The sequence below is a fragment of the Caretta caretta genome, chromosome 9, assembly GCF_965140235.1.
Source record: "Caretta caretta isolate rCarCar2 chromosome 9, rCarCar1.hap1, whole genome shotgun sequence".
NCBI classification, from domain to species: domain Eukaryota; kingdom Metazoa; phylum Chordata; order Testudines; family Cheloniidae; genus Caretta; species Caretta caretta.
This window is the reverse complement of record NC_134214.1, coordinates 3310401-3336268: the sequence shown is the minus strand read 5'-3', so window position 1 is coordinate 3336268 and position 25868 is coordinate 3310401. Positions and strand designations below refer to the sequence as shown.

Here is a 25868-nt window from a genome sequence, read left to right as displayed (position 1 = left end):
GATTGGGCGGAGTTCAGAATGCCACACTCTGGATTCTGGCTCCACCGGAATCCCTTCAGGGTCACTGGGGCTCCTTATGGAGAAAGGGGCTTCTCAGCAGGAGTCAGAGTTGGGCCCTTTGTGATGGGACTGCATAACCCCTTGTGCAAAGGAAGAACAGACACGGACCACGTAGTGGAATTCTTTCGCCTGTGCAGATTTGGGCCCTGATCCTGAAAGCTGGCCAACATAGGTAGAGCCCCAGTGACATTTTGGATCAGGATTATATGGTGGTACTGCCCGTGTTAGCAGGGGACTGGACTCAGTGGCCCAGGAGATCCCTTAAAATTCTGTGTCCTATGTCCCTAAGTAAAAGGGGTCTATTCCTGGAGATCAGCTTGCAGGATGGGGACTTCATTAGTAGTTCTGTTGTAGCCTGTACTATGACTTTGTGAATAAAATCCCTGGAGCCGTGCCAAACTATTTATGCTCATACTGTACACGAGGGTGTATTGTTTACTGAGCATATCTGGTAACTCCTGTCACGCTGATAGCATCCCATGACTGCAGATTGCAGTGGCTCTGTGCTAAGGGCATTGCCGCTGTCTGTCGCACAGGGTTTTGCAATGAAGCGCTTGGCCTACCTGGTCAATGATCCACTTTCTAAGAACCAGCTGATACGGATTTACAAGTCCAGAACTGTCCCAGTCCAATAGGTAATATGCTTAAGTTGATCTATTTATAGACTTGCTGTACTCAATAGAGATGGGGTTGTCATTAACTCAGTCAGGCAAAAGGATGTTTTTGTAAATGCCACTTGGTGCCCCCACCTGCCCTACAATGCAGATTACCGTAAACAGCTGATTTAAACCCTGAAATAATGGAAATCCCATATCTGAATTTAAATCCCAGCAGTAAGTCCTTCAATGCCACAGCAGAAATAGAAGTGTATCTGGCGTGTTTTCAGTAACAGTATTTATCACCACAATACTTTGCATTTTTGTAGCGCCTTTCTTGCTAGCACTTCAAAATCCTCACAGCACCTTTGGGAAGAAGGTGTTGTCCTCAGTTTCTTCATCTGCAAAATGGGGACAGAGAGGAGAAGGGATTTTCCCTAGTATCTCAGTGAGTCAGTAGTAGCCAGGTCCTCTGACTTGCTGTGTCCTCTCCCTGACTGGCATTTCTAAAATCCTCCAGCTGCTTCATAGTTCCAGTCTAGGGCATGGAGAAAACCTAGGGAGTTTAGACTAGCACAGTGCTAATGTAGTTCCTATGCTCACTTGCACGAGGGAACTTCTATTGCACACCGGCAGGGTCCACAGGCCAGTTGGTGCACAACAAGCTGGTGTGGACTGAAATTTCCATCCCTCTGGTGTAGACTAACGCATTGTGCAGACAGCTGGCATTCTCTCCTCAGCTCTCCCATTGGGTTCACTCCAGGTGCAGGGGGTGTCTCCTAACGAGGATGGGGTATTTAGAGAAGAGGCCAGGAAGACTGTGGTCTACGGTGCTGTATCAGCGTCTTTGCCCACTGACGTGGAATGGGGAGAGAGTAGGACTTTGGTGCTTCGCTCCTGAGGAATCCTTCCTTGTCTGTGCTGGCTCTGAACCATTGTGTGTCCCAGGTGCCATTGGGCGGCTGCGTTCAAGGCAGACTCACCTGAAGCTGTCTTCAAATCACATGAAACATGGCCTCAGACCCTGGGGATAGAGGGCCAAAATGGCCGCTCACTGTCTGCAGACTTGGCCCACGTCCCAGGGATGTTGGGACTTCTCTCTGCGGTTCCAAAATGGGGGGTGTTGGATCCCACTATAAGGCCTGCCTGCCTGGCCACGTTCACTCTCAGCCCTTCTGGATTCCAGGGGGACCTCATGACGTATTCCTCATGTTCTTTTTCTTTAGCTTTCTCTCTCTCTAGACATGGTTTAGCTGGCGACAGCTGAGTTCATTCCCTCTGCTTTTCTATCAGCCTTGGTGCACCACGTTCTGGCCTTCACTTTACAGTGCCCCAAGACAGCATCTTCTCCCACCAATTCTGCTGCCAGAATCTAGTGTTGAGTTTCTCCTCCTCCTCTTCTTCCAGCCCTGATCCCTCTGCTGCAAATCAGGCTGCCCTGGGAGTTGCAGAACATGGGGTCCCACAAAGAAGAGTCCCCCAAGCAGCCGGTTGCTTTGTAGGCACTACAGTCTCGCCCTCCCAATAATCACGAAGGAAAACCAATTAGGAAAGTGGCACACTCTGTGGTCTTAGTGCACCTCAGTGGACAAGCAGTGACCGCACTGGCTGCAACACCTCTCCACCAGGCACTGTTCCTTTCTTATAAAGATCCCTCTCGAGTTTCTTTCCCTCCAGTCCTTGGCCGTTACATTGATGCATTTCTGTGCTTGACGTACCACAGTCCCTGTAATTAGCACCCAGTTTGAAGCAAGTTCATACCTGACTTTGGAAACCCCGGCGCTAATAAACAACTCGCATTTGGCAGTGACGCAACCCAGAACTATGCTAGTGGGAGGAAAAACAGTGGGGTAAAGAGGAAGGTGCTTTGCAGTGCCGCGTGGGTGGGCATGCGAAAGGGTTTTATTTTTAATAGCCTAGCTGTGGATCCTGAAAGCCTGGAGCTTTAAAATTCAGTCTCACCTTCCTTGCTTTGGATATTCTGGCTTTCAGAGCTGGACTATGCATGTGATCGCCTTCAAACATCAGAACGGGCACCTCACACCTTCCGCATACAATTGTAGAAACATAGGACTGGAAGGGACCTCAGTAGCTTATCTAGTCCAGTCCCCTGCACTGAGGCAGAACTAAATATTATCTAGACCATCCCTGACAGGAGTTTGTCTAACCTGCTCTTAAAAACCTCCAGTGAGGGAGGTGCCATGGTCATAACCAAAGTGATGGGGGCATGACAAATGGCTATAAAATGATGAAGGCTATAGGGATGGGAATTCTCATCCTACTATTCCCAACCCGTTTCCTTCCACCCCTCTCCCCCCCTCCCCCACCCCAAGAAAGAAAAGAGAGAAAAAATCCAACTAGCTACGAAAGCAGAGCTTTGACCCTGGAAAGGGAGAAGGGTCAGACAGGGATTTTGGTATTGCTTTCTTGATATTTTTTGTTTGGTGGAAGGCTCTCAGATACTATATTGTTGGGTGGAAGTATATACAACCCAAAGTAGATAGAGAAAGTGAATTGGGTGCTCCTAATGAGCCATTCTTATAACACAAAATAATGGGGGTTCAGTGAAATGGAAAGGCACCACATTTAAACCCAATAAAAGAAATAGTTGTTTACACGACTCATAATTTACTTATGGAACTCGCTGCCACAAGAAGATACTGAACTAAGAGCTTAGTGTAGGATTCAAAAAAGGATCATTCATTCAGATAGTTATTGAGAAGATCTCCAGACATATTTGATATGAGGATTTAAAAGAAAATGTGTTTTGATTGGATGTGGAAACCCTCTTGCTTCAAGGTATAAGGCAACCAGTAACTAACAGGTTAGGGAGAAACTTCCCCTCTGGGCTGGTTACTCCATGAGTGACTATTTCAGAGTTTCTTGCACCAACCCTGAAGCATCAGGCAGTGGCCACTGTTCAAGCAGCATAGTGGAATTGATGGACCACAGTATGGCAGTATGTGGTCCAGTATGGCAATTCTAATCCTCCTATAGCCATTTCAAGCTCTGCTCGTGTTGGGTATTTGAGGAGCAGCTGCAAGATCTGTATGTAGCTAAGGCTGGAGACCTGCTGATTTGAATGTGAGGGAGGTGGGCCTACCTTTTACAGACAGGAAAAGTGAGACCCCGGTGACTTGTCTGACCCTATCGAGGGAGTTTGCATCAGGGCTGGGAATAGGACTCAAGAACTCCTGGCTCCCAGCCCAGTGCTCAGACCTACGACAGTCAAAGCTCCCTGAGCCAATGGCTCATCAGACTGATTGGTTAAGGCACATCAGTTTCAGAGCTGACTATCCACAAGGGAGCGATGTGGCCAGTGTCAGGTCCGGCTGCCTTTGATTGCCGTAACCCCATGGAGCACCCGGTGCCCATTTTGTAATTGGAGGTAGCCGTTTGGTGTCAGAACGAGCGAGACTTGAGCCCACGGCCTCCAGGATTGCAGCTGAACTTCTTAACCACTCCGCCAGCGCACCTACAATTGGCCTCACTTAAAATAAAATCAATACTTACTGCCTGCAGTAGCTAAAATTAACCCATTCAGATATTCACAACTTCAAAGGAGAGTAGAACACCACAGCACAGTCAGTGCCGATTCACTCCCTGGCGCCCCTTGCATGCTGATTTGTGCACTGGGGGGTTGGTGGGCAGGAGGCTGTCCTGCAGGATCCCTTGTCCCCAAAGTACAGGAGGACAGAGCCATGTAGTCCCCTAATTCATTCCCTTTGGTAAACAGAGAACTGGGGAGTGTACTAGCCAGCATGTGGGTCAGGTTATCGCTTGGTCTCCTTGTGCCTTTGTCTTCCCTTGTGTAAACTGAGGGTAATGAACTAAATCCCTGGGATGTTGCGAGGGTGAATTCACGGTCTGTGATGCTCATTGGGATGTTTAGATAGGGGGCCTTCAGAAATGCGAAGGATTGTTACTTACAGCATATCGCAGGAGAGGCATCCACAGCTGTTACAGGTACAACTTAGCGTCTCCTTGGTGATAATAAGTGAAGGAGAGAGAGAATTCCCAGTGCTCTCTGGAAATGTCCTGACTCTGTCTCTCCTCCACCTCTAGGACATTGCCCGCATCCTACAGCAGAAGGAACTGCAGGAAGAAAAGAAGAGTAAAAAGCACTACCCAGAACCCCAGGGACACACCGATCATGAGGACAGTTACTACCCAGAGAACGGAGGTAACCTTTCCTCTCTAGCGCAAGGATCACACGCTCTGTAGTACTGGTGATCCTGAGCTATACAGTTTGACCTTCTGCCGGAGGGCTGGGCTTTTGGTTTAAGTTCATTTCTTCTGCTCTGCTTAAGGACCCAGTGACATCTATTGGGGTTTTGTCATTGACTTATTGGGCCCTAGGCTAGAATCAGGAGATTAGATAAAACTCTTGTCCCCATTTTTATTTTAATGTTCCGTTAAAATGGGTTATAGGGTGGGGATGGTATGTGTGTAAAACCTGCTTGTGGTTAAAGATGATATGTGGCAGACAGTATATGTGTCTAATTTATTAACATGGAGTGTACTAACAAGAAAGCTTAAGGTAATTGAGGCACTACAATTTTAAGGACAGTGTTTCCATTTTTGATTTGTGTGGTCATCTGAAATACCCACAGTGGTCTAAGTGAGTAATGAATAACTGGTCTATGGAGTGGCCTTTCAAACAAAATTCCTATCAGGTATGTATCCAGCATTAGAACCAGTATATTCAACTGGTATGACTTACTGGAAAACAGGAGGGTCTCCAAAGAACAGCTTCACCAAGATTATCACTCTGGTCTGTTAATCATGGAAAGAATATAATCTGCAGGGCTGTTTTTCCTTGGGGACCTGCTTTTATGATCAAACACAACCTCCCTCCAGGTCAGGGGAGAATCAGGGTGTTTAATTATTGAACAGCCTGAAAATTGCTCTATTTGTTGGTGGCGGTTCTTTCTGACGTTCTTCCTCCTGAAAAATGTGTGTTGGGAAAGGATTTGCCATTTTTTGATTCAGGAATTGCACAGTTGAAGAGCAGACCTCTGATTTCTGACCTTAAGATCTGTGTCTGATTATTACATATTTCATCTGCCCTCCCAAGTAAAATGTTTAACTAAAGTTCAGTCAGAAATAAGCTTTAGGATGGCCAGAAAGTTCATACCACAAACTGTGGAGCAGCAACTAGATGGAAACATCAGAATGATGAGATCTACCATACACAGAATGTTCTCCCAGTGAAAGTGGTGACGGACTCCCTGCTGGAATCTTTTAGAATGCGACTTGGGAAGTCAGTGGGGGACATGCTGTAGGGGAATAATCTTGCTCTTGCTGGGGTGTGAGGATTGGCTAGATTTTGCAGCAGAAGTTAGAGATGGAAAAGATCTATGATCCTCTGAACCTGTATGCTAAGAAGATATGCAGCACCATGCGTGATGCACCTGGAGAGCAGGAGATCCTAAGAGAGGCTGCAAACTGGCATGGTGACATTTCCTCCCACCAGACTTCTTCCACCTGTCATGATCTAGTCCGGAAACATGATCCAATCATGGGAGGGGCAGGGTAGAAGGTCCTTAATCAGCCAGTAATAGTGGCCTTTTTTTCTCCTTGCATTTAGCAACTAGATAGCTAACTGTAGTGGGTTCTCTAGAAGCACCGAGAGCATCTAGCATGTTGCTCTGGCACCTGTGAAGTACCTGAGCGCAAGGTGATAAGGACCCAGCATTATTGGTTTGCATTATCCTCACTTGATGTGGGTTCTAGCTGGAAAGTGTTGTGATCTGCATCCAAGCTTCCCCCATATTCAGAGTGGGTGTGGATCTGAGATTCTAGTTCAGAACCATCCCTATTTTTAAAAGGAAAAATAAATACAAAAGAAGAAAGATTCTGTCCTGGAAGAATCTGTCCCTTGGAAAATATTGTCCTATTCACCCTGTCTCCTATTGTTTGATAAAGTGGCACCAACCCCTAAGAGTGCTTATGTTGCAACTGCTGCGGGGCACCACGGTTACTGCAGGTTGGGTGGAAGCTAACTGTCCTGAGATTCACTGACACCAAATCTCCTGCTCAGGTTGTCTGGCATGGTAGAGTTACCCACACAGAAACAGTCCTTTCCCAACCGAGCTTCAGCATTTCACGCCATCCTTCCCTTTCTTTTCCCTGTCAGAGGTGGTTGCTTGGCTTGTTTTTGCTTTTTTCTTGAGCTGTGCAGACAAGATTAAACGAATCACAGGTGATGCTGGGTTATAGGCACTTGTTTGTGTTGTGCAGAAACTGACTCCTTGCTTTCCGACTTTCCTTTCATTTCTAACCACTGTTCAGTAAATCATCCAGATAGTGGTGGTGTTTTTTTTTTAAAAAAAAAAAGCACTATTCATCATCTGCAGATAACAGTTGCCATTTGAAATTGTCCAGGAAAACCCACCATTTAACAGACACTGCCATACTTATCCTTTCAGCTCTTGGTTTTTTGTTTGTTGTTTTTAAAATATATATCTATCTTGCATAAAAGTCATGCAGATTTGCTTTCAAGATTGGTTTGCAGTAGGCTGCATTTCTTATAGCTTTGAAGAGATTTTTCTAAACAGTATGATTTAAAGGGACCCAGTTGTTTTGATCCCCAAGTCTGGCTTCTTGTTTCAAAGGATAGTAACAGTTTAACTGTGCTTTCCTTAAAACAGAACACAAACAATGTGCAACAGAACATCCTTAAAATGAGCATTGCTATTATATGCAATGTTGTAGCCATGTTGGCTGCAGGATATTAGAGAGACAAGGTGTGTGAGGTGGTATTTTTTTTTTTTTTTTTTTTATTGGACCAAGTGCTGTCGATGAGAGAGACAAGCTTTTGATCTTACATAGAGCTCTGTTTCAGGTCTGGGAAAGGTACTCAGGCTATGTCTACACTACAAATTACTTTGGTACAATTTACGATGCTCAGGGGTGTGAATAATCCACACCCCTGAGCGACCTCTGTTATACCAACCTAAGCACTGGAGTGGACAGCGCTGTGTCAATCGCAGAGCTTCTCCTGCCGACATAGGTACTACCTGTCGTGGAGGTGGCGTTATTAACCCAGCAGAGCTCTCTCCCGTCACTTAGAGCAGGGGTTCTCAGGAAAAAAACTTTGGTGTTGCTGGTGTCCGCTCTCTCACTTTTTCCTGAAATACTTAATTAGCTTTAGGAAAACCAAATATGCACATAGACACCTCCAAATCATTGAGGTTTGTTTATTGCTCGATAGTAAGTCTGTTGTGAAAAGTGATCTTAACAAACATGCAGCTGTCACTTTTCAGAGCAGGCTTAATCAGCCCTGGCAAGCCTGGGCTTTCTATTTACCTGTGAGACACTGGTTACGTCTACCCTGGAATAAAAGACCCAGGGCATGGCTGTGGCTGGCCCAGGTATGGTTTGGGCTGTGGGGCTAAAAATTGCTTTGTAGATATTCAGTGCAGGTGGCCGGGCTTGGCTCTGGGACCCCAAGCCTGGGCTCCGAACATCCACACAGCCATTTTACAGCTCCCTGGCCCAAGCCCTGGAAGCTCAAGTCAGCTGACCCAGGTCAGCCACAGGTGTTTGATTGCAGTGTAGACATACCCTCTGAGTACACTTCCCATACCTGAAGAAGAGCTCTGCGTAGCTTGAAATCTTGTCTCTCTCACCAACAGAAGTTGGCCCAACAAAAGAGATTCCCTCACCCACCTTGTCTCTCTTAGCTATTATGAAACTGTGTCCAAAATGGAGAAGGAAAGTCCCTTGCTGTTTCATTGTGCTGCAATCCTGCTTACAGTTATCTCTGCTTAGTGTGAATTCTTTCTCATGGCTGTACTCTGAGTTCTTCACTGTACTGCTGTATGTAGCACTTCATTCTGCCCCATGACTTTTCTTAGAAATTAAGTCGAACAGAAGATTGGGGGGTGGCACATTTCCAACTCCCCCACGGTTAAATATTTGTATTTAGTTGTCACTGTGAAAGCAAAACCAAAGAGGATTTCCACCCGCTTCGTGGAAAGCTCAGATGAAACAAATCTGCGAAACAACCAAGGGAAATTTTTTTTTTTTTTTAAACTACATTGCTTAGGTCAGGAACCATTTTCTGAACTTAGTGTGTAAGTTTTGTCAAGTACCATCCGGCCCTTAAATTTCCACAGTGATACTTAGAGTCTAGACTTGAGTTCTCTAATGTGGGAACTAGGGCCCTCAGCCCTCCTGCTTTCTGATTCACAGAAGGGAGGGTTGTTAGTCTCGGGTTACTTTTCGAGCAAGGTGCTCAGATACCATGGTAATGGGTGAGCTTATAAAAAGGTAGAATTGGCCTGTCTCCAAGCTGCCTTAATTTCACAGCATGGAGCTTTATTCCTTCCCCCATGAAAACACATGGCGGTGATCTTCTCTCCCCACCCCTCCCCCCTTCAGAACAGGTTTCAGAGTAACAGCCATGTTAGTCTGTATTTGCAAAAAGAAAAGGAGTACTTGTGGCACCTTAGAGACTATAAATTGGTTAGTCTCTAAGGTGCCACAAGTACTCCTTTTCTCTTCAGAACGGAGACCGAAACATTTCTGGAGGGCTGAGTACATCTCTCCTCTCCCCCACCCTTCCACCCCTCTCCACTGAGCTGCCCTTTGCGAACCTGGTTCTGGTTGGGTCCAGGAGCAATCGGAAGTAAGGCAACCCTGTGCAATGGGCTTGTCCCGTGCTCTTTGTCAGCCCAGCCGGCAGCGAGAGGTCCCCCCATCTCTCGAGTTATCCAGCCTTGTTTTTTCAGGCGCTCAGGCTTTAGATGAGGATCCAGATGGCTGGGTGCTTAGCAAACCAAAGCTGCCCCACGTCAGTCCCTCCTCCACCACTTGCTCCTCCTAGTTCAGCTGCTTAATTAAGTCCCCATTGTGTTGTGTAACTCTCAGCTGCCCCCCTGTACCTCAGCCTCCCGTTCTGACCCTGCATGTTCGTGCTGCCCATCTTACCTGTTTCCATGTGGAGCTGCCTTTTCCGCTAGTCCTGCGTCACGCTTGTGCCATCACATGCTGCGTGAGCTCGCCCCTATTCGTTGGCATTAACTTGTGTGTCACTAACCTGCTTCGTTGTTTGTCCCATCCCTCGTTGCTCAGACTACCTGAAGGGTAGCTCCAGGGAGCAGGTTTCTGAGTACTCGCGGCCCCGCCGAGCCCGGAGTGGTGACAGGCACGCGCGTCAGCGGAGAGAACCCCAAAGAGCCTCCCTGGCTCTTTCTGACAACGCCACTGAATGCGAGCACCCTGCCGCCGAGGCATCTCGGAGCTCTCCTCCGCTGAGCAAGACCAGGGACGGCCAGCAACGTAGCAGGGAGCGGCGGAAACCAGCCAGCCGGGAGAGGCCTCGGAGACCTCCCAGCCTTGACCTGGACAGGACAGCTGACTATGAGCCCTGGGACTGCAGCAGCAGCTTGGAAAGGAAGTCACTGAGCCGTGAGAGATCCAGGAGACCTCCCAGCCTTGACCTGGACAGGACAGCTGACTATGAGCCCTGGGACTGCAGCAGCAGCTTGGAAAGGAAGCCACTGAGCCGTGAGAAATCCAGGAGACCTCCCAGCCTTGACCTGGACAGACCAGTTGAATACAATGCCTGGGACCACAGCAGCAGCTGGGAGCGGCGGGAAAGGAAACCAACTAGCCAGGAGAGGCCTCTGAGACCTCCCAGCCTTGATCTGGGCACGGAGGTGGGACGTGCCAGCTGGGAGCAAAAAGAAAGAAGGCCATTGAGCCAGGAAAGGCCTCGGAGGCCACCTGCTCTTAAACTGGACCTGGAGACTGACCAGGCAGCCTGGGGCCACAGCAAAAGCCAGCAGCAGAGAGACAGAAAGCCGCAGAGCAAGGAGAGAGCAAGACGACCTCCCAGTCTTGATCTGGAAGCAGCTCAGGAGCACAGCAGCAGCTGTTTATCATACCCGGAAAACCACAGGTCCCACCGCCAAGACCGCCTGTCCCCTAGGGGGTCTTGTGAAGTGAGGCTCCGTGACACAGAGGAATTTCACAGGCAAGATCATAGGAGGGGTCAGGAGAGCGATTATAAAAGAGCAGGACACGGGCCAAGAACGTCTCCCTCCCCCCACACTGAGAACTGGGAAAGGGACAGAGACCGCCATCGAGACCCAGGTAACACAGAAAGGTGGGTGGGGGAAGGATCCAGGGTATGAGGCTGATTTGTCAGGTTGTCCTGGTTCTTCTCAAGGTCCCTGTCTAGAATATCTGTCTGGGCCCCATCTGTCTAGACCGCCAGTTTGTTTCCTAGGCTTGCGTTAGAAGTGCCATTGGAAAGTTCCCGGGTCTCCCCTGCTCCAGTGTGATAAAGATAGTTCTGCTTCGACTCTTTGGACACGACGGTGATCGGAGCTGCCCAAGTACCTAGAGAGACAGAAAATGGTCTTGGCTCTTGTTCTCTGTACCAGGACGGCCCCCTTCCTTAATAAGACCCTCCTTATTCGTATTCAGACTCTTTCTGGTATATGCTAGTGGGCGGGTGAAAAGGAATTGCTATGAACTCTATTCCCGCTGTCTAATGGAAACAGCCTTTTACTAATAGCGATAATTACCGTATCTGCTGTCTCCTGGCATCAAAACAAAAACAGTGAAGGCCAGGGCCTGAATGAGCCAGATTCTGCTCTCAGCCACGCTCTTGCCACCCTATTCTGTTTACTGGGATTGTAAATGAGGGCAGAATCTGGCCCCCCGAGTGAGGGGTATGCTCTCTTTGGGGACAGCTTTTCAAAAGCGCTCAGCACCTAGCTGTTTCCACTGTCCTCAGTGGCTCCTAGCCACCTCCCTTAGGAGCTCTTGTTTTTGAAAGTCCAGCTGTGTGTTTAGATGCCTTAGTGGGAGCCACGGAGTTCGGAGCGGCTGTACAAGATCTTAGCTTTTTGCCAGAGAGAGAGAATTTCTGTTTTGTTTTTGGTTTTTTATAGAGAAGCGTTTCCTGGTTCATTGTGTGGTGTGTTGCTGTACATGCTTGTAGAGCACATGGATTAAGCGCACTTTAAAAATCCAAATATGCCATTAGAATTTAAACACCTCTAACACCTCTGCTATCAGCGAAGCGACAATGGTCTCGTTGCTAAAGAAAAAAAGCCAGGAGTTTGGAGACTTGGGGTCTAGCTTCAGCTCTGCCCCAGACTTAGTGGGAGCTTGCACTCGTCACCTAACTGATCGGCACTGCAGCTTCCCTCTCCGTAAGGTGGAGATGATCCTGCATATCCACCTTGCAGGGTGTTGAGTCTTGTGCTCTTAGAAGCTTTTAGAAGTTTGTTTTTTGGAAATGCAAGTTATTGATAAGGTGTGTGTATCAATAAGGGTCACAGTCATTCCTCTGGGAGACCACGGCATAGCATCCCACTGGATGTATAGCGACTGTACAGTGATGAAAATAGCCAAGCTATACAAGTAGCAGCTCATCTCCTCTTCCTGTGGGTCTTAATTATAGCTGGTGCTTTGTGCCAGAGGTTCCTCCTTCATGTGGGCAGGAGTCATATGGAAATTACCGCTGTATTTCTATATTCGGTCTGTTTAGCTTAACAAACAATTTATTTAGCTTAACAAAGAGAAGCTTAAGGGGCAACTTGGTAACAGTCTGTAAGTACCTACATGGGGAACAAATATTTGATAATGGGCTCTTCAGTCCAGCAGAGAAAGGGATAACGTCATCCAATGGCTAGAAGTTAAAGCTAGACAAATTCAGACTGAAAATAAGGTGTACATTTTTAACAGTCAGAGTAATTAACAGTTGAACTACTTAGCAAGGGTCATGGTGGATTTTCCATCACTGATCATTTTAAAATCAGGATTGGGTGTTTTTTCTAAAAGCTCTGCTCTACGAATGATGTCTCTGACCTGTGTTATCGAGGAGGTCAGACTAGATGATCACAGTGGACCCTTCTGGGCCTTGGAAGCTATGAAATAAACGTTTCTCTTTGTATTCTGAGGAAAAAAGACTAGCTAAGCCCTGGTCTACCCTTAAAATTTAGACTGGCCGAGCAACATTGCTCAGGGGTATGTACAATTCACACCCTTGAGTGCTGTAACTACGCCGACCTAACCCCTGGTGTAGATGTGGCTGGGTTAATGGAAGAATCCTCCCATTGACCTAGCTACTGCCACTTGAAGAGGTGGATTTACCTACATGGAAAGAAAAACCTCTTCCCTCCTTGTAGGAAGAGTCTGCGCTACGGCGGTAGGTAAAGATTATTAATTTTGGAGCAGATCGTAATTGCTGAATTGAGGGTAGAGAGAGAGGATCTGATATTCAGAGAGAGGCACTTGCTGGATGATCCTGAGATCAGAGTATTGTAGCCCAGCATCTGAAGATGCGAGCTAGATAGGGCTCTCATTGATTGATTAAGTGCAGCATCCTTGTATCTGGTCCAACAGGAATGAGGACAGCCCCTGAGCTTCCTCCGACTCTCTCTCCAACTCCTGGTCCAAAGGGAGTTTGGACTGGCTCTAAAAATGTATACTTGTGGAAACCGTCTAAAATAGGGGTGGTTTGACCCCACTTTCTGCCCAGAACAAGAACTGAACCTTGTACGAGCTTCAGAAAAGTATTTGTTTAATTATTTTCTCTCCCAAAGAATTTGCTCCTTGCTGAATTTGTGAACCAGTCGGGGGCAGTAATGACCAGACATCTCACGCGAGCCTGTCCCAGGCTGGTTCTGCAGAGCCCAGCATTTCAGAGAGGCTTTTTCTACATCGCTGTCTCCAGTACTGGATCTCTGGACCTTCTGAGCGGAGCCCGTTTGGGCTTCTGGGAAAGTAGCCGATTGCAGTTGGGTGGATGAGGGTGTGGGGGTGGTCCCATTCCAAGCTGCGTGGGAGCTGAGGGATTTGATTTCTCTCCTGGTTTTGCAGGATTGAAGTCGAGGGGGATGAAAGAAGCTGTTCATGCCAAACCCCGAGTGGCCCGTAGGGACCTGGAGCTTCATGATGCAGAGATCGCTAGGAAACTGCAAGAGGAAGAGCTTCTGGTGAGCAGAGATGGCAACAATTAACTAACGAGTGACTGGGGAATTAACCCCTTGGCCAGTGTCAGCTGCTGTTGAGAGCTAATGTGCAGCTGTCTTGTAAGGGGCCAGATTTTTAAAGGTATTTAGGTGCAACGGGAGTTAGGTGTTTAAATATCTTTAAAAACCCATCCCTAAATGCTTTGGATCCTATTCCATGCATTGTGACGGTGACCTCGTGTAGTTTTCAGTAAATGCAACTTGATTTTTATCATTTCTTTCACGCACACTCAGTCTTTCCCAGAGCACTGGGTAGAGTCTGGTAAGGACAGAGGCAGACACACCTTAGGCGGCTCAGGCAGGTGGAGAGCTGAGGTGTGATCAGCAACAGGGCCAAGGAAGGAGACAGATGCAAGAAGGGCAGCATGGGAAGATGGGAGGTGCAGTGGAGGAGTCTGTCTCGCTGATGCTGGGAAAAGCTATGCAGGAGACTGGATTGGACAGGGAGGGGAGCAGGATGAGTTGTGGTTGGGGGAGGGCCGGGGGTGGGGTAGTCTGGAGGGTTTTAAAAACAAAGCTGGTCACTTTAACCTGGCTCGTGAGACAAACGCGGAGAGGGTTGATGTGCTTGGGGAGCAGAGAGCAGTGTGCGTCTAGGCAGGCCCCGAGCAGCATGGTTTTGCTATTGTTTGATTGACTCGAGATGTCTCAAATGTACTGCTTTCCGTTCTCTAGGCCAACCAGGTTGATAAGCGGGCAGCACAAGTAGCCCAGGATGAGGTGAGCCCCTGTCCCTCTAAGAGTTTAATCATTTGAACCAAACTGCTGAGAATCATGGTTCATGAGAAATGTCGGCCTGCCTCTGGCACTTTCCCCCCGTCCCTCCATCCTTGCAGGGCTCCGCCTGCTTGTCACCTCTTTTCACTCTCTCGCGACTTCAGGGCAGTCCTTTTCTTCCTTTGCCAGCTCCTGATGGTGGCCACGTAAGAGTGACTCTAGTAGCCCTGAGGGGGACTGTCCGAGAAACCCCACCCGGTGGAGAGAAAGAAACAAAGGGCAGAAAGGGGGTGTCCCGATCCAGACTGGTCTGCCACCAAGTCAGAAACAAACAGTGATGGGCGATACGTGCAGTGTCTCATCTGCCCCATCCCTGCAGTGTGGCCTCTTCTCTGGGCAAGTCCTGGCCCCTTCAAAGTCAATGGAACCTTTGCCATGGACGTCAGCGGGGTCGGGGTTTCACCCTTCATTGGTTGTTAACTTTGCTGACGCTTTGCATCATGGCGTGCCCATAAAGCAAATGGAATCGAAGGGCAGGTTTGGCCGTTTTGTCCAGCTTCCCGCTCAGTCTGGCCATTTGAAGAATGTGGCCACGGTGAGGTCAGCTAATAAGATGTGCCATGAATTCCAAACCCAGGGGCTTTGCCGCTATCTCATTCTGCAGCCAGCCGGATGGGGGATCAAAGTGCCTGTGATGGCAAGTGGGCAAAAAGCACCATCCCTAGCTCCTCTGATAACAGTGGTAATTGTAAAGCACAGTGGGAAAGCATTGAAAATTCAATTGGCTTGAAATCAAAATAAAGCCAGAGCTCTCTCTGCGTGGGTCTTGTATTTTTTCCTGGTAGGAGATAGCTCGCCTGTTGATGGCGGAGGAAAAGAAGGCTTACAAGAAAACGAAGGAACGAGAGAAGTCCTCTCTTGAAAAGAAAAGGCAGGACCAAGACTGGAAGGTATGCCTGGCTTCAGAACACCTCTACAAAGCGAGTGGTGGTGGTCCCATTTTCCAGATGGGGTAGCTGATGCACAGGTGAAGTGGGGTATCTAGAAGTGGTGTCAGTCCAGATTGCAAGAGGGGCTGTAGATGCCAGCACTTGGAGGGTTAAAACAGGAGAGTAGCTAGGATGGAAAATGTTAAAGGGCTTGATCCTGAAAGGTGCTGAGCACCATGACCTGCTGCACCTGTTTAAGCCCTCTCACGTTGTGAGTTCTCAGCATCTCATCTTGGCCCCAAGCCCCTGAAGAAATTCTGCAGATTGTGTCTGAAACCCTGCAGATTTCCTCTGGCTTAATGGATATAGTTGTGTCCCCTGCTAGTAACAAGCCCCAACAGCATAACAACCTGCCTCGTATTTACAGCAAAAGGAGCTTGGCTCACGAAGTTGGTGCTTTTAGTTTTGGAGTTCCCAGGTTTGCTCCCTGCTGAACGGGTGTGGTCACGGCTTCTTTCATGCAGTCGTAGGGGGCTACTTTGGACAATCTGGCCCATGTTTTGTAAGGAAAGTATATGGCTCCCCAGTGACCTGCCCTCTTCTCTTCTCCCCCTCAGCGTGACACAAGTGAATTTGCGCGTCCAAGGCCAAGAGAGAGGCTTGAACCTCAGAGACTCAAGAGTGACAAACCTGCGCGGTGAGCTGCACTCCCAGTCTGTGAAACTGGGCAGATCTGCCGAGGGAACCATCAAATGGTTGAGTCTCAGGGAGCAGACGCTGGAAGATGACATGGAGGCGGGGAAGTCCAGGGGCTTGAACACTGAACAGGGATGGAAGGTGCAGGGTCCTGTGAGGCGCTCCTTGAGGCCTGGTGTTTGCTTATATGGGTCCGTGGCATTTAGCCACTGCAGGGTCCCCATCTTATCGTGGCAAAGACAGCTGAGTTTGGGCAGCAACACTGGATAAGTGGACAGTCGGCTCTGAGCGGGTTAAGTATGCCCAGGAGTTGGAATGGCTGCTTTTGAATGCCTGAAATCAAGTGGATGCCACAGTTGTCTCTGTGCAGCGTTAATAAATGGAGACATGTGCCCGGCCCCCCCCCCGGCCCCGACTCATAGACACGCTCAAGTCAGACAGCTGCCTGAGTACAGGCAATCCATTGCAACTGGGTGAATCTTACTGATTCACCACATTGCACTTCAGTGGTGGAGGCCCATATTACACCCTTCCCACGCACTGATACAGTACCCGCAAGACCAGGTCAAACGCTGGGGTTGAACGTGGTGGGTTTAAGCCCTGTTACTGGGACGAGACTAATAAAGACTTTTTAAAAATGAATAAAAGGTAAGGCTGGTCGGGGTGGGGGGAGGAATCAATAAAAATATTCGACTTTCAGAACTTTGCAAGGTTCAAAATGTACCTATTTTCACTGCAGAATTTATCCTGGTATGTTTTTATCGAATTTCCCAATTGAAATGTTTTGTTTACTGAAAACACATTGAAACCATTATCCAATGAAAATTTTCAGTTACATAAAAGCGACATATTTGGAGAACCTTGAGGAATGTTTGTGAGAAAAGGCCTATTTTTAGATGGCACAATTTTTCATTCAATAAATTCTGACCACATCTATTAAAAGGCGACTATTTAAAAGCCTTAAAGGCTGGAAATAATGCCTAAATTAACAATGGTAGTAATTAACCATTGGAAACAACTTACCAAGGGTTGTGGTGGATTCTCCATCGCTGGCCATTTTAGAATCGGGACTGGATGCTTTTCTAAAAGCTCTGCTCTGGGACTTATTGTGGGGCAGGTCTCTGGCCTGGGCTATGCAGGGGATGATCACAATGGTCCTTTCTGGCCTTGGAATCTGTGAATGAAATCTCTGAATAAAAGGCAAAAGTTCAGCCAGGATAGCAAACAACACAGACGCCTTTGCTGCAAAATTGCAGGATTGTGCTCCGGGGTATTATTTTCGGTGCTTCATCGTTGCTGTAATTTTTTCCCTGACTGTCTCCTTTCTGTTCTTGGCAGGCCGCCACCACCTCCAGTCACAGAACTGGCTGACTTTGATCACAGTCGTGGTTTTACAAGCCAGCCTAGCTCCGTGCGTCAGTTTTCTAAACCGGAGTCTTCTCCGAAAGGTAAGAAGAGAAGCCCATTACTGCTTCAGCACTTTGTTTACTTCGGTGACGCAGTTCAAAGAATCAGCCTGAAAAGTATTACTCTCTGGTGGCTGCTGGGTGTGGATAGATAGAGAATATCACATTACACCTTGCAGACACATGATTCTGCTCAATAAGCCATCTATTCTCAAGTCCCTGCCGCAAAGAGCTTACATCTAAGAGCTAAATTCTGCCTCTTGAGAACACGCAAGAAAGAACAAGAACAGAATGGTCTGGCAACTTCATTTTCACGCGTGACTAACTCAAGGCACAGGATGAGACTGAATGGTGTGAAGGCAGTAAAGCAATTTGGGCTTCAGCTGACTCATCCTGCTACATAGAACAATCCTACATACTAGGAAACCTTCCAAGAGTTGTCTGGCTGGTGGATGACAAGGCTGAGGCTTTTCTGTACAGCGCTAGACTTGCCGTGTTCATCAGTCTGTTTGTGGTTTTTCCATAGCCCTTGTTACTAGAGCATCTAAGCACGGTGCTTTCTGAAATTGCTGGGGACTGGGGTCCCTCAGTTCTCCAGCTTCCATAGCTAGGTGCACAAGACAATGGAGAGGAAGGGTTGCGGGGGCTAGCGTATGTGAAAGAGAGGGGAATGTTGGGGGCGCTTGGTATAGGTTACTAGATGTTGAATCAGTACCTAGTGCCATTCTCACAGGTGGGCCGTAGGGGGCCATTCACAGACCGAGCAATTGAAGGGTTTGCCTTCTCTGTGGACCTATCCAGGTGTTTCCCAAACCTTTTACTGACCCTAATAGTACACGTTCCCCACTTCTGAATGTTTGAATGCACCAACGCTCAGACAGTTAAACAAACCTCGGGGCTGCTAAGAACTAGAAGAAAGCTTTAGATCCGGCAATCCTCACTGTGCTATATGCCAGTGGTTCTCAAACGTTTGTACTGATGACCCCTTTCATGCCCAAGCCCCTGAGTGTGACACCCCTGCCCCCATGCAAATTAAAAACGCATTTTTTCATATTTAACACTGTTATAAATGCTGGAGGCGAAGCGGGGTTTGGGGGGTGGAGGCTGACCGCTCGCAAACCTCATGTTATAACCTTGCGGCCCCCTGAGGGGTCACGACCCCCCAGTTTGAGAACCCCTGCTCTGTGCTAACTGATTTTTCCCTTTTGTTTTATAGGTTTCCATTCCAAGCAGTAAAAAGCTAGACTTTGCATTGATACTGACGCTCTTCTGTAGCAGACATTACTGGAATTCCCAGGAGAGCTTCTCATTTCCTTTACCCAACTCGAGTTCCATCCTCAGGACTTCTTCCTTTTTAAATATCATGCCAATAAGTAGTATATGTTCATTCTGGTTTCCTGGTTGTTTGTGATCACTTTAGTAGTGCAGTAAAATCTAGCCACTGTGTAGCTGGCCAGCTGTACCCAGCTAGCTGACCTGACAACACCTTTACAGCCCTCTAAATCCCATTTTAGCTACAGCTGCATCTTTGACAATTAGTGGCTTGATCTTTGGGAGAGAGAGAGAGAGAGACAGACAACGGGGGGAAACGTCTGAGGTGTGAGGTGGATTATGGCAATGCAGAAATCCAAGGAATAGGATGGAGATTAACACGTGACTCAGATGACACACAGCTTTCTGTTGTAACCAGGATTGCACATCTCCCCGAGTCCTGAGTGAGAAACCAGAATCAAATCAACACAGAGCAACTGCTGTTTTCCATGGTAGTTGGCATGAAGGTGAACGCGTCTTCGTACATCTACCAGCAGGCTGCTCGGACGTCACGCCCTTTGGAGAACCCCCTGTTCTGTCTACCAAGTCTCTGCTGTGCTGTCGCTTCTTAGGAAACACCTTTTGAATGACCCATGTAACATGCTTCTGTGTCCGAGTGAGGCCTCTGAATAAGGGGTTATAAAACTTCAGCTCATGCAGTACGTCTTGTATGTATTGCTTTTGAGAAGTTCTCAGTTTCTTGATGCAGCTGTCTGGTGGAGCCAGAGGGGAATATAAATTCGTGGGCCATAGGGCCAAAAGGGACCATTATGATCATCTGGGGTGACTTCATGCATGGCATGGGTCACAGAACCTCACCCAGGAAAAATGTGGGGAGCTAGTATTCTTTACACCATTGAGCCCAATCACTTGTGGCTGAACTAGAGTGGGTCTTCTAGAAAAGCATTCAGTCTCTGTTTAAGATGCCATGTGAGGATGAAGTAATCACTTCCCAGAGTGCAGGAATCCTCCCTCAATTGAAGATACCCACTTAGGTTCTCTCCTGTACTGATCCTTGTGCTCCCCGCCCCATGGGAGATGAGTACCTCTTGAACCACCTCCCAGTGCTTTCAACCTCAGCGTTTTTGTCAATCTCTATGCAAATACACTTGAATTGCAAAGCTGACCGTAGATGTACAGTAAGTTCTTAAGCCTATCCAGCCAATAAGGGCTAGATGGCCAGTCCGCAAGTCAGTGGTAGGAATCAGAGGCAGTGGACTGGTGAGCAGCCTGGGAGGGAAATTCCTTGATTTGCTGCTACTCCAGAGAGGTAGTAAACTGCACCGAGTCTGTACTTGGTGCATCACCTCCCAGGGTCAAGATGCTGTGGGGCGCACGGAGAGGTAGGGAACGCAGCAGCTCTCCAGAGCCTGCTTGCATGAAGCGATGGTGCACTTCACTGGCACAAGGGAGTAAGGAATGCTTCTGCCCCCTCTGCTCCTTTGTAGCAGTCTGCAGGAAGGGCTACAATCCAGCCCCAAGGCCACATCTTCGCTAGGAGGAAACAATGTGTTCTTAACTCCAGCTAAGACAGGGCTGTCTGTAGCTGTCCCACGAGTTAAAGGCTATGGAACAGCCTAGGGTTTACCCTGACTTTCTAACTTATGTGAAAACTACAAATTGCCCTGGTCCTCACTAGGATTTTACCTCTGATTAGTTACCCTGTGTTATAACAACAATACCTGCCATGCAGCACCTTTCATCAGTAGATCTCAAAGCAATTTACAAATCATTTTACAGATGGGGAAACTGAAGCATAGAGAGGGGAGGTGACTTGCCTAAGGGCACCCAACCGGCCCGTGGCTAAGCTGGGACTGGAACCCAGTTTTCTGAATCCCAGTCCAGTGCTCTATGTGTCAGGCCACACTGCCTCTGTTAGCTAGCATGAGTCAAGAACACACCTTTGTTCTGAATGAAAAGAAGGCTTCGGTGAGTTAGAAATAACGTGAGGGTTTTCTGCATTGTTGGTATCCCCCGCTGTCGAATGGACTCACACCGACATCTCCAGACTGCAGACGAGCGTGCCTGCTTTCCCCTCTGCCTCTCTCCAGGGGATTCTGAAGCTGTCTCTTCCTCTTCTCAGGAAACAGCCCAGGCCGTGGCTAGATTTGACTGCTCTTGTCTCCTGCCCTTTTAATTGCCCCACATCCATCTCGTCAGGAGCGTTAATGGAGTTTTAAAGGAAACAGTCCCAAAATGCACAGTATGTTTTTTATTTGATAATCTTGGCATTTGGAAGGTTTTTATGTTATGAATGTTTATTTTTATATTTCATGGAACAGTCAGTGTTTCTACTGCTGAGAATGTCACTTCCTTTCCTGCATCCCCCCAACCTGTATGTATTGTGAAACGGAACAGGGGCCGGGGTGACAATTCTCAGATGGTCCAAGACCAGGTCCTGCCCCTCGGGTCATCCGGTAGTTGCCAAATCAGAATATGGTTGCGTTTTACACTGGCTTTGTGCAAGTATAAATGATGTCACAAGGTGGGGAGGAGAATCCAACCCCTGGAGCTCAGCTACTGTCGGGGTTTGGCAGTTTATGATGATTTCCCCTCCCACGCCCTGACTGGAGGCTGCAGTTTCCATCTTATCCCCATTAGGAAAGTCTTTAGGAGCCCCATCCTGCTCCTGTTTCCGGGCCTGATTCTGGAAAACATCCCTATTCAAGAAGGGTGCTCAAGTCCCATTGAAGTCAATGGGACATAACATGCTTAGTTAGGTGGCAAAGCTCCCATTGACTTGAATGGGAACTGGATCAGGCCCTAAGAATCCATCCCTGCTCCTGTTGAAGTCAATAGGCATCTTTTGTTGAGCAAGGATCAGGTCCTAAATAGGTGGAAGATCGAGGACCTGATTCACCACAGGCCTAAGCAGCCATGAATGACTCTGCTGATATCAGTACAGTGGCCGCTGCTTACGCCAGGCATAACATTGGCCCTTAGAGCCAGAGCTTCAGCTGCTTGGTTGGTGTCCGTGATGATTCTAATAAGACCCAACCAAGGCTATGTGCTCTTTCCCTGATGGAAAGCCAGGGAACCAACCTTTCTGTTGCCCCGTTTAAGTAGCTTGGCCTATTGCCTTGCTCTGAATTAAAACGTATATGGCAAAAGGCCGGGGAAACCTGCCGGTGTCGTTCCCACCTCTGTTGCATTTCTTCCTGTGTGCTTTATGACAAGTAACAGAAAGTCCATGGTAGTGAAGCACGTTGCTTCCCGAGTTTCCATAGCCGGCAGGCACACGTTACTAATGCTTCCCAAAGCTTTGATTTACACAGCTCACTTCGTACAACAAGAGTGGGAAGCAAACGAATTTCCATACCCAGTCTTGGTTGATGCTCTTGCCACCACTTGGTCTTCCGTCCAAAGCACAACAGTTGTAGCCATCTTTGAGGAGTGCGGTTAGGCAAACGGAGTGATCGTGCCTTAATCCCGGGGTAGTTGACACCATAGCCATTCTGATCAGAGTCAGTGTGCTATAAAATAAACCCAGCCTGCCATCTTAAGACACGTACTGTACAATGAGGAGAATGGAGGATGCCAATGGGAGACAGAGGCAGCAGGTTAACCTCATGGTTTTTAAAGGACTTTCTTGAGTGAAAAATCGTGTTTTAATTGGTAGGTTATTTTTTATCATTTGGCTTCCCTCATGGGGAGGGAGGGTAGAATCTACAACAGCTGAAGCTGCTTAGCTCCACAAAGGGATCTTGTATGTACAGTATTTTTATATTGCAGCAAGGCAGGCTTTTAAGATGGGAATTGGGACAATTCATCTTTAATACAGGAAAAAATGGATTTTTTTTAATAGCCCTCAACTTTGTGATTTTCATTTTGTGCCAAATTAGACCAGCTGTTCCAGCGTAGGGTATTCATTCAACTTGCCACACTGGATTGATGTATGTACGTATTTTTATTTTTTTTTCGGGATTTAATGTTTGATTAAGATTAGCCTGTATGCAAGCTAACTGTGGATTTCAAATTGATGATTTCCGTGCGTGGGAATGTTTTGGAGGCAGTACAGATACAGTGATTTTATTTTAAGGCTGCAGAATGCCCAGCCTTACCGTGTCCTCTTGTATCCCAGCATGGCCAATCAGTAAAATAATCAAAAGTGGCCTTCTTATGCAGCATATCCTCCCGGGCATCTGCCGCCCTGAGCAGGTTCTCAGTGCTGTGAGCCTTGGAGAGCCAGTGTGGCTGTGCTGAGATACGACAGGGATGGGCACAATATTTAGGCCTAGATAGAAGTGGGTTGTCCCACAGGCCTTGCCCCCTGGGAAGCTCGATCCAAGCAGAGTTGTTGTTATGGAAGGGATCCTGCAGCACCGGGGAACAACCTTTGATTTTGCACTTGCCCCATCGTTGCCCAGACCTGCAGTTGAATTTTTCCCATCTGCCAGTGCAGGGGACAGTTCTTGGCCCTTGTCTCCCGGGTTCCAAAGCTCTCTTGACTTCCCCTAATGTTGTTGGTTTGAGAGACCTCTATGGGGCAGCACTGATTCTGATGGGAGGTTTGGCAGTGCAGCTTGGAGCTGTATATATCACTCGATAGCTGGTTGCTTCTGTGGAGAAGATATTTTTAATCACTATAAGTAGCAGTTGCACAGTTTATTTTTTAAGATGATGCTGTAACAGACCTTGTGGTTCTCTAATAATTTCACGGTCGTTGTCACTATGCTGCACACAATGGCTACAGCAGGCCTAGAACTCAGCACCTCCTGCGCTGAAAGCACAGGGCCTTGCCTCTTGAGCTAGAAATGTCTCTCCATTACCTTTTAGCAGCACAGGGTCTATAATAAGACGCAGTTCAGACTCTATCCAGCAAAGGGCAGTGGTGGAGACAAACCCTGCCCCCTTAACTACAGTCCTGTCTCTGTCCCAATAAGCCGTTTCACTGTATCAGTGTTCTCCTTAAGTCGATTCTGCTGCGTCTCCAACTGTGTTTATGCACTGCAATACAGCTAACCACCTCAAAGAAGTAACTAATGTAGCTCTTCAGGGTAAACTTTCAGCATGGGGCAAGGAGATATTAGCCATAGAGTAAAATTAATTAGTCAAGTGGCTAAATCCCTCAGAGCTGCAAATATACCCTGTGCTCTAACAGCTAGCCCATAAATGTAAATTGGACACTGACAATAATCCATCTATGCAACCCTGTTATTTTTTGACTGTTCGTCCTCTAGTTTTATCAGGTTTAACATAGAACTTCTGAATGATATTTAACCAAAGTATCACGTTTGTGTGTATAGCATGATTTGCTTCTTTTTTCCTGAACTCATTGAATGTAAAGAGAATATCGCCTTGTCCATCTTGTTCAATAAACCGTAGTCTTTTGTTATCCACCTGCATCCATCTGTGTTCTTCTCCAGCGATGCATAAGGCTATTGAACTTAATTATTTTTCTTGATGTGAGTCAAAAGACTTGCTAAGTACATTTTCCTTGTCAAGTGTCCACTTTTTGTTGCTTCTGTAAGAGCTGGAAGGTGTGAGATTTCACATTTCAGTTCGTTCCATCCTTGGCTTCTTTTGGTGCTTAGCTTATAATAGCAATGATTATGTTCTTCCAACTTAATAGAAGTAGCAAAATATTAGTTTATATTTTGACTCGATTGTATTGTGTCCAGAGGGATTGAGAAGGGGTGGGTAATGTCATGGAAGGAATCTGGCCTGTGTCACTTATTGAGACTGTGATACTGGAAAAATAAAGCAGTGGATTCATTTGCAAGGTGTTTTTTTTTTTTTTAAAGTGTGGTTTATAATTTGCAAATAGTCCAATTGAAACTTCCCGAGTCTACCTAATCATAGTATCATAGAATATCAGGGTTGGAAGGGACCTCTGGAGGTCTAGTCCAACCCCCTGCTCAAAGCAGGACCAATCCCCAATTAAATCATCCCAGCCAGGGCTTTGTCAAGCCTGACCTTAAAAACTTCTAAGGAAGAAGATTCCACCACCTCCCTAGGTAACGCATTCCAGCGCTTCACCACCCTCCTAGTGAAAAAGTTTTTCCTAATATCCAACCTAAACCTCCCCCACTGCAACTTGAAACCATTACTCCTTGTCCTGTCATCTTCTACCACTGAGAATAGTCTAGAACCATCCTCTTTGGAACCACCTCTCAGGTAGTTGAAAGCAGCTAACAAATCCCCCTTCATTCTTCTCTTCTGCAGACTAAACAATCCCAGTTCCCTCAGCCTCTCCTCATAAGTCATGTGTTCCAGACCCCTAATCATTTTTGTTGCCCTTCGCTGGACTCTCTCCAATTTATCCACATCCTTCTTGTAGTGTAGGGCCCAAAACTGGACACAGTACTCCAGATGAGGCCTCACCAATGTTGAATAGAGGGGAACGATCACGTCCCTCAATCTGCTGGCAATGCCCCTACTTATACATCCCAAAATGCCATTGGCCTTCTTGGCAACAAGGGCACACTGTTGACTCATATCCAGCTTCTCGTCCACTGTCACCCCAAGTCCTTTTTCGCATAACTGCCTAAATAAGCCTAAAATGGGATTAGGGAAGCAGAAAAGGGGAGGAAACCTGACAAATGCGATGTGATCAACCACCTTAGAGGCGCCAAAGACTGCTTTCCAAATGTGTGCAACTGAAACATGCAATCAGACACGAAGCTGCTCCCAAGTCACAACTTAATTTGTAGCTGAACAAGCTAAAATAATGTGAGGGTCCTAAAGACAGGATCAAGGTTTGGAGTTCAAACTGTAGACTTTCCTTAATCATTTGTTCATTCATCTCCCGCCTGTTTGCTAAGTGAATTCACGGTGCTGCTGCAGAAAAGAGTAGCCAGAGGATGTGGGGTCACTGCCAGGGTCATCAGAGGCAGAATCCTTGTCCGCAAGAGACCACCTTTCATATCAGGCCCTTTCATAATGAGTCTGCCTAACTTCCATCCTTAAAGGGTCTTTGTGAGTTTAGGGGCCTGGTCTTCCGCAGTGCTGAGTGCACTAAACTTCCATTGATTTCAGGTGGCTTCATGCCGCAAGCCTGGTATGACATCCTCTCCTGGTATGACATCATGCTGATTTACCATTCCCACCATCCTGTCCCCTGTCTTAGTTAAATACTCTGGAGCCTTGTGGACTGCTCCACCGTGTGCACCTTCGCCATTTCCCAGCTTCAACCTCTTGCCCTCGGGTCAGGTT

The 25868-nt window shown here is 47.4% G+C and overlaps 1 protein-coding gene across 2 annotated transcripts in view; it reads left to right on the top strand.

Annotated features, from left to right (window-relative positions):
• The window catches only part of CCDC50 (coiled-coil domain containing 50), a 65388-nt gene extending 40953 nt beyond the window's left edge, over positions 1-24435 (top strand). Inside the window, exons 5-11 of one of the 2 annotated variants that reach the window (XM_048863526.2) lie at positions 4722-4839; positions 13503-13618; positions 14330-14374; positions 15217-15321; positions 15918-15997; positions 17335-17444; positions 18619-24435. In XM_048863526.2, the coding sequence (XP_048719483.1) occupies positions 4722-4839; positions 13503-13618; positions 14330-14374; positions 15217-15321; positions 15918-15997; positions 17335-17444; positions 18619-18638 (594 nt within the window). In that variant the 3' untranslated portion in view covers positions 18639-24435. Of the gene's footprint in view, positions 1-4721; positions 4840-9737; positions 13474-13502; positions 13619-14329; positions 14375-15216; positions 15322-15917; positions 15998-17334; positions 17445-18618 lie in introns of those variants that run through there. The other variant, XM_048863524.2, reaches the window with a different exon arrangement.
• The last annotated feature ends 1433 nt before the right edge of the window (positions 24436-25868 follow it).